At 35.5% G+C, this 17,114-nt stretch overlaps 2 protein-coding genes across 5 annotated transcripts in view; one reads left to right on the forward strand and one right to left on the reverse strand.

Moving 5' to 3' along the window:
- The window catches only part of LOC6049643 (connectin), a 438,570-nt gene that overhangs the window by 236,747 nt on the left and 184,709 nt on the right, over window positions 1-17,114 (forward strand). The window lies entirely within an intron of this gene.
- On the reverse strand, window positions 9,983-11,690 carry LOC119770591. The gene has a single exon (XM_038265775.1). It carries the CDS (start codon window positions 11,681-11,683, stop codon window positions 10,463-10,465), a length of 1,221 nt encoding a protein of 406 aa, XP_038121703.1. The 5' UTR covers window positions 11,684-11,690; the 3' UTR covers window positions 9,983-10,462.

Consider the following 17,114-nt stretch of genomic DNA (forward strand, 5'->3'; position numbering starts at 1 on the left):
TTTTAGAGCTTTGGTAAGTTCTACAATGTTATAGAGCTTTAATTTCCAATGAGAATCTCACTTTTGAGAATATTTGGATGGAAGTAGAAGACCGTGCAGACCAATCCGTAAGAAATTGAGGTTTTTCATACATTTTTTCGATTTTTCCCATGCAAACTTCACCTTCAGTATCAATAGGTAAATGTTGACCGATTTGCTCCCAGATTCCTAAAATAGGTAAAAGGACAATATTCAGCTTGTAGAGCGAGGTTTTGAAAAAAAGTTCCACATTCTGGGCACCACCCTAGACACTGTCCAATTGTATTACCAAAAAAAAACATATATTTTTGCCTTCCTCACTAAAGCAAGGCTATAATCCTGCTCTGAAAATGAACTTTTTATAAAAAGCTCGAAGACCCACCTTCATGTAAACCCACCGACTCAGAATTGAAAACTGAACAAATGTCTGTGTGTGTGTATGTGTGTGGGTATGTGTGTATGTATGTGTGTATGTTTTCTCAACACTGCACGGAGAAAAAAGAGTTCCCAAAATTGTGAACAAGCGTTCATGAAAATGGGAACCACGAACAAAGTGTTCAAATTCCATGGTACGTTTTTGGAAATCGTACCATGGGATTTTGTGGCAGTGCGTGGCCGAATGGTTACGCTGTCCGCTTTGTAAGCGGATGATTCTGGGTTCGATTCCCATCTGCTGCAACCTTCCATCGGATGAGGAAGTAAAATGTCGGTCCCGGCCTTGGTTGTTAGACCGTTAAGTCATTCCAGGTGTAGGAGTCGTCTCCATGCCATAAGTACAAACAACACACCAAACCAAGCCTACTCCGGTGGAATCGCTGGCGGCGGTTGGAATCGCAATCCAAAGGTCGTCAGTTCAAACACTGGGGTGGAAGGTTCCTTGGAGTAAAAAGAGGTTTGGGTGCTCTCCCCATTCAAGCCTTCGGACTCCTAGGTTCGAGCAGAAACTTGCAATAGAGACCACAAAAGACCCGGGGGTCGTTAATGTGGATGGCTTGATTTTTTTGATTTTTGACCATGGGATTTTAACACTTTGTTCGTGGTTCCCATTTTCATGAACGATTGCTCACGATTTTGGGAACTCTTTTTTCTCCGTATGGTTGAACCGTTTGTGATCAACCCGAGCAGACGGTAATCTGTCTGCTCGGGATGGGCTTTGTCAAAGGGTCTTTTCTGTAAATTGGACGTCCGTTTTGATGATGTACTCAGAATTCTGAAAAAAATGTATTTTTCATCAAATAAAATAACAAAAATATTCAAAATATTATTCATGTTATTTCAATTTTGGCAACCCTATCTTTGATTTTGTTCAAGTTCACGCCGAATTGATTGTGCTGATTTCTTCGATTCTATACTTCTCAGTAGTCAATATTATCCTATGCATCTATACAATTTCAACCTGCAAGACACCTCGGCAAAAGATAGTATAGAACACCAAGTACCTTGTGAAAAACGACGAGCAAACGAACGAGCAAACCGTTTCCAAGAGGTGGTGTGATTTTTATCTCTCCTAGTACCATTTCTCCACCTGACTGCTGACCAACCTAGGTGCACCTCCGGAACATCACATCAGAACCACCAGACCCCTGGAGGGTTTTGGGTTTGGTCAGCCAACCCAACCTCTTTGGAGCAGAGATCCATCTCTCGACCGGGTGGTGGAGATAAATTATGCTCGCTCGTTCTCTTACTGCCGGTCTTTCTCTGATTCGAGATTCCGTCGGTACAATGGGAAAGCGCTGGGAAAATCCGAGGAAAATCGGTGCACAATTGAATCTTGACTTCCAAAACGACGACGACGAGCAGGTTGGTTCGCATCTCGGAAAGGACAACTTGAGTAACGAGCGGCTTGGATGAGTGGTTTCTCGTCCACCGGATGGTCAGGATAGCAACGGAATCTAAGGAAGGAATTCTTCCCCAAAAGAGCCATTCGAGTGGAGCAGAGTTATCACTGTTGAAAATGGGGAGGAAGAAGAAACAGGTTTTTTTTTGTCTGTGTTTGCCATTTGTAACAAAGTTGTAATTCCTTGCAATTGATGACACGCTCAATTGGTTTGTGCTGATTTGTAGGGATTTGGAACGGTGGAGGTAAATCATGGTAGTGGATCGAGATTTGCAAACAAAAAAACTGGTAGAGTAAATAAGACTCAAATATAAAAAAAATCAACAAATATAAAGAAACATTAGAAGTTCTAGAAGTTCAAGCCAAAAATTAACACAAAATACTAAATACTTCATGACTGAACAAACTGAAGAAAATAGGACAAATATTTGAAAAAATATTAGAATATAATATAATATTGTATCATCGTTACGATCTCGAGGGCAAACACCACCTAATATTCTAATATCCGGATATTAGGGCTAACACCACCTAATATCCGGGACTGAACCAATTCTGATACAAACTAAACATTACCATAACTTTGTAGCCGGCCTATGGATTTTGAAGCCTAAGTTTTAAATTAAAAGAGCATTAAAAATGAAATTACAAGCCATGGTATAAACATTTCAATGAAAAATGTGTTTAAAATTATTGCTACAACTGCCCAGTTGTTTTGCAAAATATCCAAGCACTGAAAGATTTTGTTTTCTCGGTGGCATTTTTCGAGACGAGGTTTGTCTGACCACGCCTTTCGTCGGACGGGAAGTAAATGTTGGCCCCGGTCTAACCTAGAGGGTTAGGTCGATAGCTCAATCCACGTGTAGGAGTCGTCTCCCTGGGTCCTGTCTCGGTGGAGTCGCTGGTAGGCAGTTGGACACACAATCCAAAGGTCGTCAGTTCGAATCCCGGGGTGGATGGAAGCTTAGGTGTAAAACGAGGTTTGCAATTGCCTCAACAATCAAGCCTTTGGACACCTAGTTGCGGTGAACTTTTGTGCTATCAAGATGCTTTCATGAAACGTTAATAAAACCTTGTGGTGACTAGTTCAAGTTAAATCCAATTTTAGGTGACTTTTTTGAAAATAGTCGCAGTTTTTCATTTTTGTAAATTAGTACACATGTTTGCCCACTTTTGAAAAAAATATTTTTGGAAAGCTGAGAAAATTCTCTGTATTTTGCATTTTTAAATTTTGTTGATACGACCCTTAGTTGCTGAGATATTGCCATGCAAAGGTTTAAAAACAGGAAAATTGATGTTTTCTAAGTCTCACCCAAACAACCCATCATTTTCTAATGTCGATATCTCAGCAACTAATGGTCCGATTTTCAATGTTAAAATATGAATCATTCGTGAAATTTTCCGATCTTTTCATTAAAAATATTTTTAAATTTTTTAAACCAAGACTAACATTTTAAAAGGGCGTAATATTGAATGTTTCGCCCTTTTGAAATGTTAGTCTTGGTTCAAAACAATTAAAAATATTTCACAATTTATATTAAACAATTAAGAAAATTTCACGAATGTTTCATATTTTAACATTGAAAATCGGACCTTTAGTTGCTGAGATATCGACATTAGAAAATTGTGTGTTGTTTGGGTGAGACTAAGAAAACATCAATTTTCCTGTTTTTAAACCTTTGCTTGGCAAAATCTCAGTAACTAAGGGTCGTATCAACAAAGTTCGGAAATGCAAAATATAGAGAATTTTCTCAGCTTTTCAAAAAAATTTTTTTCAAAAGTAGGCAAACATGTGAACTAATTTTGAAAAATGAAAAACTACAACTATTTTCGAAAAAGTCACCTTAAAATGGATTTGACTTGAAAACGGTGCAATTTATCAAAATTTCTCTGAAGTACTTTTTGATTGCAAATTTGATTTTTCATCGAAAAATGAAGTCAAAAATTTTTTGCGACCGATTTTTCGATTTTTTGAAAAAATCAGAATTGATTCAAAAGTTTATAACTCGCTCAAAGATTTTTTGCACAACCTGGAAATTTCAGAAAAGTTGGCATTTGATGTTCTCTAAAACATATAAAAAAAATTAAAAATGGTGTTTTTTTGCAAATCTAGTTTTAGTGACAAAAAGTTAAATAAAAAAATCACCATTTTTTTACCGTGTATCATTTTTTTTCAGTGTAGTCCAAAGGGGGGGGGGGAGGGGGGTAAATTTTGGCTGATTTTATCGTGACGTACTTTATGGATGAAGCCTATGGCCAGCTGCCAAATTTGTATGGAAAATTATATGGACAAACTAATGATGCAAAATGGCTTCTTTGGGCATACCGAAGGCACCAAAAAAGTTTCAGTCGGATTAAAAAATACAAAAAAAAAATCGAATGACCAAAATCTGAGAGAACTGCCCTGCTCAAGTGTTAAAACACAGTCAACTTCACCACAGAGTGACTTCACTCTTTTCCAACTTTAACACACACCAAAGGGGAAATTCTAGCATGTTTTGGAGGTTTAGTACTCGCTCCTAACTCCAACCAATTTGCTGATTTTCACTATTTAAACAACTTATTTTGGAACACTTTTGACATTGCGTGATGTTAGATGGTGTAAATTTGTACGTGAGGTATTTAGAGTTTCAATAATGTTCATTTATCGAAGATTGCAGTAAATTTCAATTGTTGACCGATTAGTTTGAAAACTTATTTCCGGTAAAAGCTACAAAAATGTCAGCTTATGGAGTTCATGATAGAGAAAACAACAAATTAAAATCACAACGATTTTGAATGTTGCTCCGTGGTACGGTAATCTAAATGACAGTTAAGACGGATTGTTATAACAAAGTTGTATAGTGGAGTTATAAAAACTGACTTGAAACAAACTTATATAACTTGTCATCGGATCGAATCTTGGGAACGAGGAAGTTCATCAAAAAAGGAAAATCTGAAAGATCGCTAAGAAGAGTGTTTCAGAATAAGCACAGGTAGAGCGCGCCATGATTGTTTTTCATTTTTATTTAATTCCTTTTCAGTTTGCGCTTTAATTTGACAGCACAGCCGTAAACCATGCCCCCTTTCTTTCATTGAATCTCTTCAAAACATATCAAAAAAATATCGAACTGTTTTTTTTTTGCAAATCAAGTTTTAGTGACAAAAGGTGAAATTAAAAATCATTAAAAAAATTACCGTGTATCATTTTTTTTTTCAGTGTAAGCCTAATTCATACTTACAACTTTGCCGAATTGGTGTCTTCGATCAAAAAATTCCTTCAAAAGATACAGATTTTTGAATTTTCATATATCATTTTTGTATGGACAACTGCCAAATTTGTATAAAAAGGTAAATGGACAAAACAATGATGCAAAATGGCTTGTTTAGGCATACCGAAGGCACCAAAAAAGTTTCAGCCGGATTAAAAAATACAAATAAAAATGAATGACCGAAATCTCAGAGAATTGCTCAAAGATAGAAGCTATGTTTTAAGGACCGATATCAAGTTTTCCCCCGTAGAATTTCTAGGAGGAGATTGCTTATGAACTTTAAATGTAAATTATTATTACACTAACGAATAATTTCAACTCAAACATTTCACTGCAAGTGAATTTAAGCTTGAAGATAATCCTCATTTCCAAGAAACATCAAGAAGACGAGCTTTTTCGGAGAAGCAATAATTCTGCGGTCTGAGGTTCTTAGAAATCATATTAAACGTTGAAAGTTATACCATTCTTCAGAGAAATGGTTTTGAAGGCCTGCTGCTAAATATTTTTTTCTTCAATTAAATTCTTCAAAATTAATGTTAGTTCGAAATGTGAGTCTTTCCTGCTCCCGCATACTTAAGATATTCAGTTAAAGTTAGTTCGTACAAAATCTAGTTTCTTAAACTCAGATAAGGCTCAAACAAGAACTTTCGATTGAAATTCTTCCATTTGTTTACACTCAAGATAGCCGTTAGTTCCACCTAGCACTCGTGACGGGCCAAATTGCGAACCACTCAAACTGCGATGAATTATTAAGTTACGACGGAGCCCAATAAATCAATCATTCACTGACATCTATTTGAATTTTGCACCTCCTTTGATCTCTATTTTGAGCCTTCTTTTTCACTTGTCGGATCCTTTTTTGCCCCGACATTATTTCCTCTGTCAAATGATGAAAGGAGCGAAATAAAACGCTAGACCTGGACCTGGAAATCCAGCCAACACCAGCATCATCATCGTCTGTTCTGCCGGGGCTGCACAACTGGGATCAATTCAAGAAATTGAGTTCTTTCGCCACCACCCACCCACCCTTAAGGCAAAACCGGTCTGGTGGCAGCTGTTGCGCGCGCTCCGGAAGGGAAAACCCGCGCAAGCATTTTGAAGAAAGCGACGGAAAAAGAAAGAAAATGCTCGGGAGCGCTGAAATGAAAACTTGAGCGCAAGAAAGCGTTCATTTTCGTGTTTTCCTTTTGGCGGTGTGCCCCGCACTACTCAGTGTAAAGTGCGGTCTTGCACAGAGGAAAATCAATTTCGTGATGACGGCGATGGTGGTCACGAGCTTTCCTCGGGCTTTCTTACAAGTTGCTCGGGATAGGGGATTCTAAAGCATGAAAAATGCAGTAATAAAATGATTTAAAAAAAAGCATAATTTAAAAAGCATATCAATTTATTTTTATTCTTGAAACTTTTCTAACTGATCCTTAGACAACCAGTTTGATATCAATTATAATTTGAAGAAATTTAATGAGGCAAAGGAAAATTAACAAAATGTAAACTTTATAGATTAAGTTTACTTAAAAAGTCATATCCGCCTCACGACATACCTTTTTTTTAATTATAAATAGTTCCAGAGCAATCCTTAAAACAAATCTTGAAACATGAAAAACAACAAACAAACAATATACTAATCCGAACAAACACACATCGGGATCAATTGTCAAAATTATACTTTTTTATATGTTTTAAGGGACATTAAATGCCACCTTTGAGCATGAGCATGAGCATGAGCATGGTTGACTGCCAATGAGGTGCTACTCCGTTATTGACAGATCAGCTGAAGTTAAACAATGAATCGAAAATGATCAGTGGGAGCCAACCATCCGTTCACCCCTGAAAACCCCGACTTTATTAGTCATTACCGGCGCCCTCCCAAGAAGCCTGCAGTTCAACGAAAGGGAGGAATGTTAGTCCGATTGTTGAAGTTGCAGACTCATCAAGCACATAGTTTTTCGCTATATACTTGTTGATACCGCTTGAGACCGTTGAATCCACAGCATCTCCTTCAAGCATCACGTGATTAATATTTTTTTGGGTTAGTAGGATAAGGTATTGGCTTTTCGATGCCTCCCGAGCTACAGCGCTATGGGGAGAACTTTCATAACAGACCCGTCGGCGAGCCTTCCGAGCAACGGTGCTATGGGAAGGTCTTTCTGGTTAGCACACACAATCACTCACACACAGTTATTTTGCTCCACTATTAACTCGACGATCCAAATTGTCAATGCGTCTTTCGATCATTATATAGAAATGGCTTTTTCACCGCAAATAATTAAAACCTCAAAAAATTTAAACACAATCCACCCGACGCCGTGCCTTCCGATCAAAGACGATAAAGGAAGGGCTTTGAAAATCACAAAACAATAAATTAAGACACACACAATTTATGACCAAAAACAGACAAAAAAATCACTTTTCACTCGGAATATTTTTTACACCACCTTTACAAATTACGCACTCACCCCATACGAATAGCGATACAAAAGCACACACAAAAAATTAACCTGAATAATCACGACTTCGCGTCCCCACTTCCAGCGCACCAATCTTAAGGGACATTAAATGCCAACTTTTCAGAAAATTTTCAGCATATACACAAAAAATTTGACTGAGTTATAAATTTTAAAATCAATACAAAAAATTAGGTCGCTAAAATTTTCAACTTCATTTTTCGATGTGAAATTGAATTTGCAATAAAAAATGAAGATGAAAATTGATGTTTTCTAAGTCTCACCCAAACAACCCACCATTTTCTATCGTCGAAATCTCAGCAGCTAATGGTCTGATTTACAATGTTTAAATATGAAACATTCGTGAAATTTTCCGATCTTTTCGAGAATAATATTAAAAAAATTTTTATCAAGACCATCATTTCAAAATGGCCAAATACTCAATATTACACATTTTTAAAATATTAGTCTTGGTTTAAACATTTTGAAATATTTTTTTTCGAAAAGATCGGAAAATTTCAAGAATGTTTCATGTTTTAACATTGTAATTCGGACCATTAGTTGCTGAGATAAAGACATTAGAAAACGGTGGTTTGTTTTGGTAAGACTTAGAAATCATAAATTTTTCTGTTTTTAAAAAGCAAAATATAGCTTGTCGAAAATATTTTTTTTAGGTGGAAAAACATGCGCCCTATTTTAAAAAATTAAAAATTACTTGCGCACTTTATCAGAATTTCATTTCTGTATTTTTTAAATGCAAATTTGATTTTACATCGAAAAATGAAGTTGACAAATTTTTGCGACAAATATTTTGAGTTTTTTTTAAATCAGTATCGATTAAAAAATTAATAACTCGGTCAAAGATGTTTTGCCCATTCTGGAAATTTCTGAAAAGTTGGCATTTTATGTTCTCTAAAACATATAAAAAAATAAAAATAAAAATAGTGTTTTTTGCAAATCAAATTTTAGTGACAAAAAAATAAAAAAAAAATCAGCAAAATTTGTTTTACCGTGCATCACTTTTTCTTAGTGTCATTATCCATACCTACAACTTTGCCGAAGACACCAAATCGATCAATAAATTCCTTCAAAAGATACAGGTTTTTGAATTTTCATGTTTCATTTTTGTATGAACAGCTGCCAAATTTGTATGGAAATTTATATGGACAAACTAATGATGCAAAATTGCTTCTTTGGGCATACCGAAGGCACCAAAAAAGTTTCAGTCGGATTAAAAAATACAGCAAAAATCGAATAACCGCAATCTAAGAGATTTGCTCACATAGAGAGGTATGAAAATGAATTTGCCACCGAGTTATGATTTTGTGAAAAAAATGAAATTTCAGTAATAATTTTTTTTTACTTCAGTTTTTAAAGTCATTTTTTTAAATTTTTGTTAAACTGCACTGTTACAGCCAAAAATTGTCGTTTTCATTTTTATTAAAATGCGGTTAATGATTGTCCATTCCTGATTTTTAATTTATCTCAAAAAGTTCAGCAATTTTCCAACACCAGGCCAGATTGGACCTCTGGTTGTGGAAATACAGCGAATACAAGGAAAAGAAACAAAAAATTTAAGTATTTTAAGTCACATCCAAACTTTTTTACATTTCTTATTTCAATATCTAACCAACTTATGGTCCAATTTTCAATGTGGATCTTTTCAAATAATAATGTTTTGGAAAATGTTGGATTCAACACAAACATTTCAATTGGGCGTAATATTGAATGTTTGGCCATAACTAGGCGGTAACATTTTATAAATTTGCCGTTTTTGTCCTTTAAAATATACATTTTTTTAATGAAATACTAGGATTTTGGGAAACTGTTTTTTTTTTCATGTATGTTTTGTATGGGTTATTCCATCTGAAGCGGAACAGCATTTGAAAATTACCATCTTCGATTCTGCTCAAATTTGACAGAGCTGTTGAGACTATCAAAACATGCAAAAATCTCGAATTTCATCCAAATCGGACAACCCCCCCTTTTTGGTACCCTCCCAAAAAATCGACTTTTTGGCGATTTTTGAGTGAAACCCCTATCTCAGGATAACTCAGGAACCACAAATCTTAGAGGGTCGGTCTTAGACTCAATTTTGAAGGAAATTGGACGTTGAATCCATTTCCGTGATCAAAATTCAGATTAAAATATTGTTTCTAACTGTATTGCGCAATTGGAAACTTTAAATGGTCGTACCTCAAAACAGTCCTATTTATTTTTCACCATCGTATTCTCCGTCCAATTTTACATAAGAATCACTTATCGACAGAAAGGAATATTTTTCGTTCCAGAGATATCGAATTTTAAAGTTTTGAGTATTTGAGATTACCTACATCAGCTACACTCGCCGCATCTGCTAGAAGCACTCGGGCGTGTTGATCAATAACTGCTACCTGGTTATTTATTTATTTTTTATCTTCGCCTTGAACAGACTAAAATATGATTTAATTTGTATTAAAGAAATATGTGATGTTTGGAATTCCAAGTGCTATGTGAAAAACTTTTTCGATCAAATGAAAGCAATCGTTGTTTCTACATTGACTAAACAATTTAAACATGGTGCATATGAAGCTGGTGAAAAAAAATCATGCAAAATTCTTTAAATTGTCAGAGTTAACTGGGATCGTTTTGCGGTCTTGGACAAACTTGTTTGTCATAAAGTTTTACAGATGAATCTAACACTTGACAATGGTTTGACGCGTTTAACGCCATCGTTTGACGGAGTTTTGAAATATTTGCATTTCCCCATACATTTTATGGATTTTTCCCATACAAATTTCAACGATAAAAAGCGACCCTTAAGCCTGGGGTATCTCTTACGATTTTCCAAAATTTTCATTTTTTCTTGTCACCCTAATGTGTGTGCTATCTTGATATCACATCAAGCGACGGTGCAATGCCGTGTTCCCGCCCTACTGCGCCGGCTTGGTGGCCTGCAGGAACGTAATCAGCGTGTAGCAAGTGTCCAGCACCATGCGGAACATCTCCATCGACACGTCCAACATTTCGCCGCAACGAAAGCGAACCGGCTGCTGACAGTGGGCTTCCGTGATCAGCACCATGGTTCGCACGTGACGCAGTCGGGCCGGCTTCTCCGCCGGGAACGGCCACCGCCAGTGCTGGCAACACTCGACGATCGCTTCCCGCTGGTCGTTCAGCTGCTCCACCAGGTTGCAAAAGATGTAACACTCCACGGTAAACACGATCGCGTAGGAAGAGGCCGTGATCAGCTGGAAGGTCACCTTGAAGGTCATGAAGCAGGTGACCGCGAGCAGGCTTTCAACGGTGAGCACTTTGAGGAGAAAGAAGGTTGACATTAGCGCACGCAGAGTTGCGATCATCGCCAGGAACTGCTCGTATTCGGCGAGGGATGCTTTGAAGCTGGCATCGAAGGCTCTCCAGAAGTGGTCGGGTAGTTGACCCTCGTTAGATTCGACCATTGCTTCGTCGAAAGTTGCTGCAAAGGATCGTGCAATCACAGTCAACTCGTGGACTGCGTTCTGAAGTAACGACAGCATGGTCAACGATATGATCCACATGGAATTGTTCCAGAACACCAGCGGCAGCCCGTAGAACTGATCAACAAAGTCAACGATCCACTGGTAGTCCTCTCCAACGTCCAGCACCAAATGAAAGTACTCCTCCCGGGCCCAGATCGCCCACGCCAGGGACATTGCCACCACCGGAATCTCCGCCACCAGAATGTTCCGCCGAGACTGCCGAAACAGGTCCCCCCTGATTGCTTCTGCTTGCGAACCGCCACAATGTCGACGCAGTCGAGAGTTGAAGTACTCCCTGACCTGCAGAAACAAGCCGTAATTCCGGTCCAAGCTGATCATCTGCAGCAGCGACAGGGCACTGTAGATCACAAACATCCCGATTCGGATCGCCAGATCGTCGTCATCGGCTCGTATGGCCCGGACAACATCGCGGACCAGAATGTACTGCTGCAGGGCGAACACGCAGGTTAGGCACTGGAACGCGATCCGCTTGACGCGTTGTGCCGGATCGTGCAGCCCGATTCCGGCGGTGTTTCCGTGGGTCCAGATGTAGTGGCCGAACAGGTCGCCCGTTTTGCGGATGTCCATGAAGCGGTGGTAGCCGGCCTTGAGCCGGTCCAGATAGGTGGCCATCCTGAAGGACAACCTTGAGGCGACTGATGTCTCGATGTGGGTTGGGAAGAAAGTTTAACAAATTGCTTGCAAATGGGAAAGTTTTCGATCTGTGACAGAAGGTCATTATGCATCATTAGGTAGAGTGGTATTCAAAGTTTTGAGCGAAATTGGACGAAATCAGCAAACTTTTTTGCAAAGTCATAATTATAGTTTGTTTGTGACACTTTACCATTTTAACGCGTTAGTAATGATTCTTTTAATAATAAATTAGATTGATACAATGTAACGATTTTTTTTGGTTTCCCAATTGAGTGAAAATCAACAACAAAATCCCTTCATTTTTTTCTAGCTGAGAACGACGTTGTTGTGCTATCTTGTCACTCGTAGTTTTATGACATTCCGAGAAAAACGCTTTTTATAAACAGAAAAAATAAAGCACGAAATGTAAACAATAACAAACACGCTTTGTATGGATCGCAATTTTGTGCATTGTTCCCAGACTGGTGGCAAGCTTGTCAAAAGGTGAATTTCACTTTTGACAGTCCATATAGCGTGAATGCTCCATAAACTGGTTGCACAAAATAGGGTATACAGGACATTTATAAGTAAATTTGAAAATAAGTTTATTTAATATTTAGGTTTGTAATTTGAAATTGTTATTTATTGTCTAGTTATTTTTTTTTTGTTAAGACCGAGCCATGCGGTAAGGCTTCCGCCTCGCAAATGGGAGTTCAGAACACGGTGCGGACCAACATAGCTGGTGATCGTTTTCCTTCTGGATACGATTTCTAAGTAAAGGAAAGGTAGTTTATCATCACAAGCTGTACATTATCTTCTTGGAATATTGACATTTAACCTCATTTAACACTAAAATATGTTAATAAAGTTAACATTAAAAAATGTGAACGATTGATTTCGTCCTCAAAAGGCTAGATAATATTTTATTTTTTCTAGTTATTTATTTTTCGACCAAACATATTCAAAAGTATTCATCAAAAACACAATTTGAAATATTTTTTCACAAAAAAAAACATTTTTTCAATTACACATTTGCTGCCTCTTTTACCCTATATTCAGCGTCAGAGGGGTAAAGCGACCAAATAGCGGGGTCCACGGTCCAACCAATGTGAGTATCGCGGCCCATACATACAATTTGACAATCTTGCCATCAGGCTGATTGTTCCGAAGTTTGGTTGAATTTGGTTGCCGAGGTCCCGAGTTTTAATCACAAATGTGTACGGTAGTCGGGCATGTACGTGTGTCAAACGCGTTCTGACCTGAAATCTCTTTGGCCAGTTGTCGCACTTACAGCGATTTTCAGGGTTTTCAAGATAGCACGACAAGATTGAAACTTCTTTCATATGAGAGTGACAACAATACACGGAGTCGAGAGTGTCGATTTTTATTGAATATTTCAGGATTGTAATCAATTTTTTGTGAATTTTTGAAGGTCAAAACGGGAAGAATTGAGGGTTAAAAGCTTCACTGAATTTTGCCTAAAAATGCAAGTGTGACACCGCAATGACGACATGTGATTAATTTTGTATTTTTTTTTATTTTGTTGATTTTGTAAATATAAGGGTCCTTAGCTAATTCAAATTTAAAAATAAAACAACCCCTGCCACGCAACCAGTAGTGAAAGATGAAAGCTTTCAATTCGCGTGGCGGCAGCCCAGCTGAAATGAAAAAAAAAGTCGGAAGAAAAAACCATAAAGAAGGCAAATCTTATTCCCATCATCCCCTCTCCCCCAATTTTTTTCTCCTTCGTCTGATTGCAACTCCAACGGAAACCCACTGATCCATAGCAACCACCACCCTCTCCACCACCAGAGCCAGACTTTCCCAATTTCACCTTGCAAAAGTGGAGAAGAAAAAAAAGCCATTATTGCATTGCAACGTGAAGCCAGAAGTGGAATCATTTTTCCGTCCCGAGGAATTTTCCCGCCGTCGTCGTCACCAATAATGCCAGTGTTTTCTTGTAAAATTAATTAAAAATCAAATGAATGTGTGCTACGCTTAATAATTTACCACTCGAAAATGAAAACACTCGGAAAAGCGGGTCATTGGCCGAAAGGAATTTTGGTACGCGACGAAAATGGCCAACTCCCGGCAGGGTTGTTGGGGAAAATGAGCGGGAAAATTTTGGGGGAAAACCGAAAGGGGGTGGCGTGCAGTGCGGAGTGAAAAGAAGATTACATTAAAAATTAAACGCATGAATTGTCCGCACTTTTTTTCTTTCTCGGTTCCACTTGTGGACGAATGGACCGGAGAAAAATTGCAAATTGGTTGACGGGGTGGGCAATGGAACTGTTGGTTTATTTATGTGGTGGTTTACAAAGGAAAATGTAGTCAGGAAAATGTTTTTCAATTGTTTAATTATGCATGAGGCTTTTTGTTTGTTTGTTTTTATTTAATTTATATTATTTTTTATTAACAAATGAACAAATGAACAAATGAACAAATTAACAAATGAACAATTTGACAATTTGACAATTTGACAATTTGACAATTTGACAATTTGACAATTTGACAATTTGACAATTTGACAATTTGACAATTTGACAATTTGACAATTTGACAATTTGACAATTTGACAATTTGACAATTTGACAATTTGACAATTTGACAATTTGACAATTTGACAATTTGACAATTTGACAATTTGACAATTTGACAATTTGACAATTTGACAATTTGACAATTTGACAATTTGACAATTTGACAATTTGACAATTTGACAATTTGACAATTTGACAATTTGACAATTTGACAATTTGACAATTTGACAATTTGACAATTTGACAATTTGACAATTTGACAATTTGACAATTTGACAATTTGACAATTTGACAATTTGACAATTTGACAATTTGACAATTTGACAATTTGACAATTTGACAATTTGACAATTTGACAATTTGACAATTTGACAATTTGACAATTTGACAATTTGACAATTTGACAATTTGACAATTTGACAATTTGACAATTTGACAATTTGACAATTTGACAATTTGACAATTTGACAATTTGACAATTTGACAATTTGACAATTTGACAATTTGACAATTTGACAATTTGACAATTTGACAATTTAACAATTTGACAATTTGACAATTTGACAATTTGACAATTTGACAATTTGTCAATTTTACAACTTGAAAGAGTTAAAGTGGTAAAATGATCAAGATAACCTTTAAACCTAAACTGCAGTATTGAATGTGTCATGCAGTTATCCACTTTAGCAGTAGCTCATGATTCTCTGCAGTTGTTAGGCCTGAATAATTAATTCTAAACTATCATCTGCTTGAAATGCCAAACTCTAAAACACACTATAGAAGAGCAGAGTTCCACAAACTATCCCTCTCCATCTCTCGATTCCGGCATAATCAGCTAAAACTCAATTATTATGTACTTATCGTCTGCTCGTTAGAGCTCAGTGACCCATTTATGTTGATCCGTTTATCCTCACCTCATCAAATAAGACCTGGCGGCTGCATTAATGATGCAGCATTGTTCCTCGAGGCCAATACCTAATCAACTGATGACGATTTCTCCCGTCCACTCTGGGGCTCTGGCTGCTGATGTTGCTGCTGCTGCAATCGAGAGAGATATACTGCAAAACAAGCTGTCCATACGGGCAGGAGTTGGGAGGGAGAGGATGAGATGCGCCTGCGGTATTGATTTTCCTCCCACGTCCCCGTGATGATCTAGAGTAGAGAGAAATACCAGGAACCAGTGTTTGACAAATTTGTAGCCCCGAGAGGACGATCTGTTGTTGGAGGTAATCCGAGAAACATTGGGTGTTTGTAACCCTTTCGATTCATGGAATCATCAAATAATAAAAATTCAACGCATCAGTGGCGGTCACTGGAGCTAAAGGAGTACTCGGACCAACCGATGCAGATGCATGATAATTGCGGGGGTGGTTCCATGCAAAAATGCGATGATGTTGTTTGTTTGATTACGGTAACACTTATTTCTTGAATCAAATTTTTATTTGTTATTTTAATTTCCAGTTTCCAATTTTCAATTTTCAATTTTCAATTTTCAATTTTCAATTTTCAATTTTCAATTTTCAATTTTCAATTTTCAATTTTCAATTTTCAATTTTCAATTTTCAATTTTCAATTTTCAATTTTCAATTTTCAATTTTCAATTTTCAATTTTCAATTTTCAATTTTCAATTTTCAATTTTCAATTTTCAATTTTCAATTTTCAATTTTCAATTTTCAATTTTCAATTTTCAATTTTCAATTTTCAATTTTCAATTTTCAATTTTCAATTTTCAATTTTCAATTTTCAATTTTCAATTTTCAATTTTCAATTTTCAATTTTCAATTTTCAATTTTCAATTTTCAATTTTCAATTTTCAATTTTCAATTTTCAATTTTCAATTTTCAATTTTCAATTTTCAATTTTCAATTTTCAATTTTCAATTTTCAATTTTCAATTTTCAATTTTCAATTTTCAATTTTCAATTTTCAATTTTCAATTTTCAATTTTCAATTTTCAATTTTCAATTTTCAATTTTCAATTTTCAATTTTCAATTTTCAATTTTCAATTTTCAATTTTCAATTTTCAATTTTCAATTTTCAATTTTCAATTTTCAATTTTCAATTTTCAATTTTCAATTTTCAATTTTCAATTTTCAATTTTCAATTTTCAATTTTCAATTTTCAATTTTCAATTTTCAATTTTCAATTTTCAATTTTCAATTTTCAATTTTCAATTTTCAATTTTCAATTTTCAATTTTCAATTTTCAATTTTCAATTTTCAATTTTCAATTTTCAATTTTCAATTTTCAATTTTCAATTTTCAATTTTCAATTTTCAATTTTCAATTTTCAATTTTCAATTTTCAATTTTCAATTTTCAATTTTCAATTTTCAATTTTCAATTTTCAATTTTCAATTTTCAATTTTCAATTTTCAATTTTCAATTTTCAATTTTCAATTTTCAATTTTCAATTTTCAATTTTCAATTTTCAATTTTCAATTTTCAATTTTCAATTTTCAATTTTCAATTTTCAATTTTCAATTTTCAATTTTCAATTTTCAATTTTCAATTTTCAATTTTCAATTTTCAATTTTCAATTTTCAATTTTCAATTTTCAATTTTCAATTTTCAATTTTCAATTTTCAATTTTCAATTTTCAATTTTCAATTTTCAATTTTCAATTTTCAATTTTCAATTTTCAATTTTCAATTTTCAATTTTCAATTTTCAATTTTCAATTTTCAATTTTCAATTTTCAATTTTCAATTTTCAATTTTCAATTTTCAATTTTCAATTTTCAATTTTCAATTTTCAATTTTCAATTTTCAATTTTCAATTTTCAATTTTCAATTTTCAATTTTCAATTTTCAATTTTCAATTTTCAATTTTCAATTTTCAATTTTCAATTTTCAATTTTCAATTTTCAATTTTCAATTTTCAATTTTCAATT

This window comes from Culex quinquefasciatus, chromosome 3, assembly GCF_015732765.1.
Source record: "Culex quinquefasciatus strain JHB chromosome 3, VPISU_Cqui_1.0_pri_paternal, whole genome shotgun sequence".
Lineage (NCBI taxonomy): Eukaryota > Metazoa > Arthropoda > Insecta > Diptera > Culicidae > Culex > Culex quinquefasciatus.

What these genes read in the sequence shown, in the direction of transcription:
- LOC119770591 (XM_038265775.1), bottom strand. Translation starts at nt 11,683, where the DNA reads ATGGCCACCTATCTGGACCGGCTCAAGGCCGGCTACCACCGCTTCATG.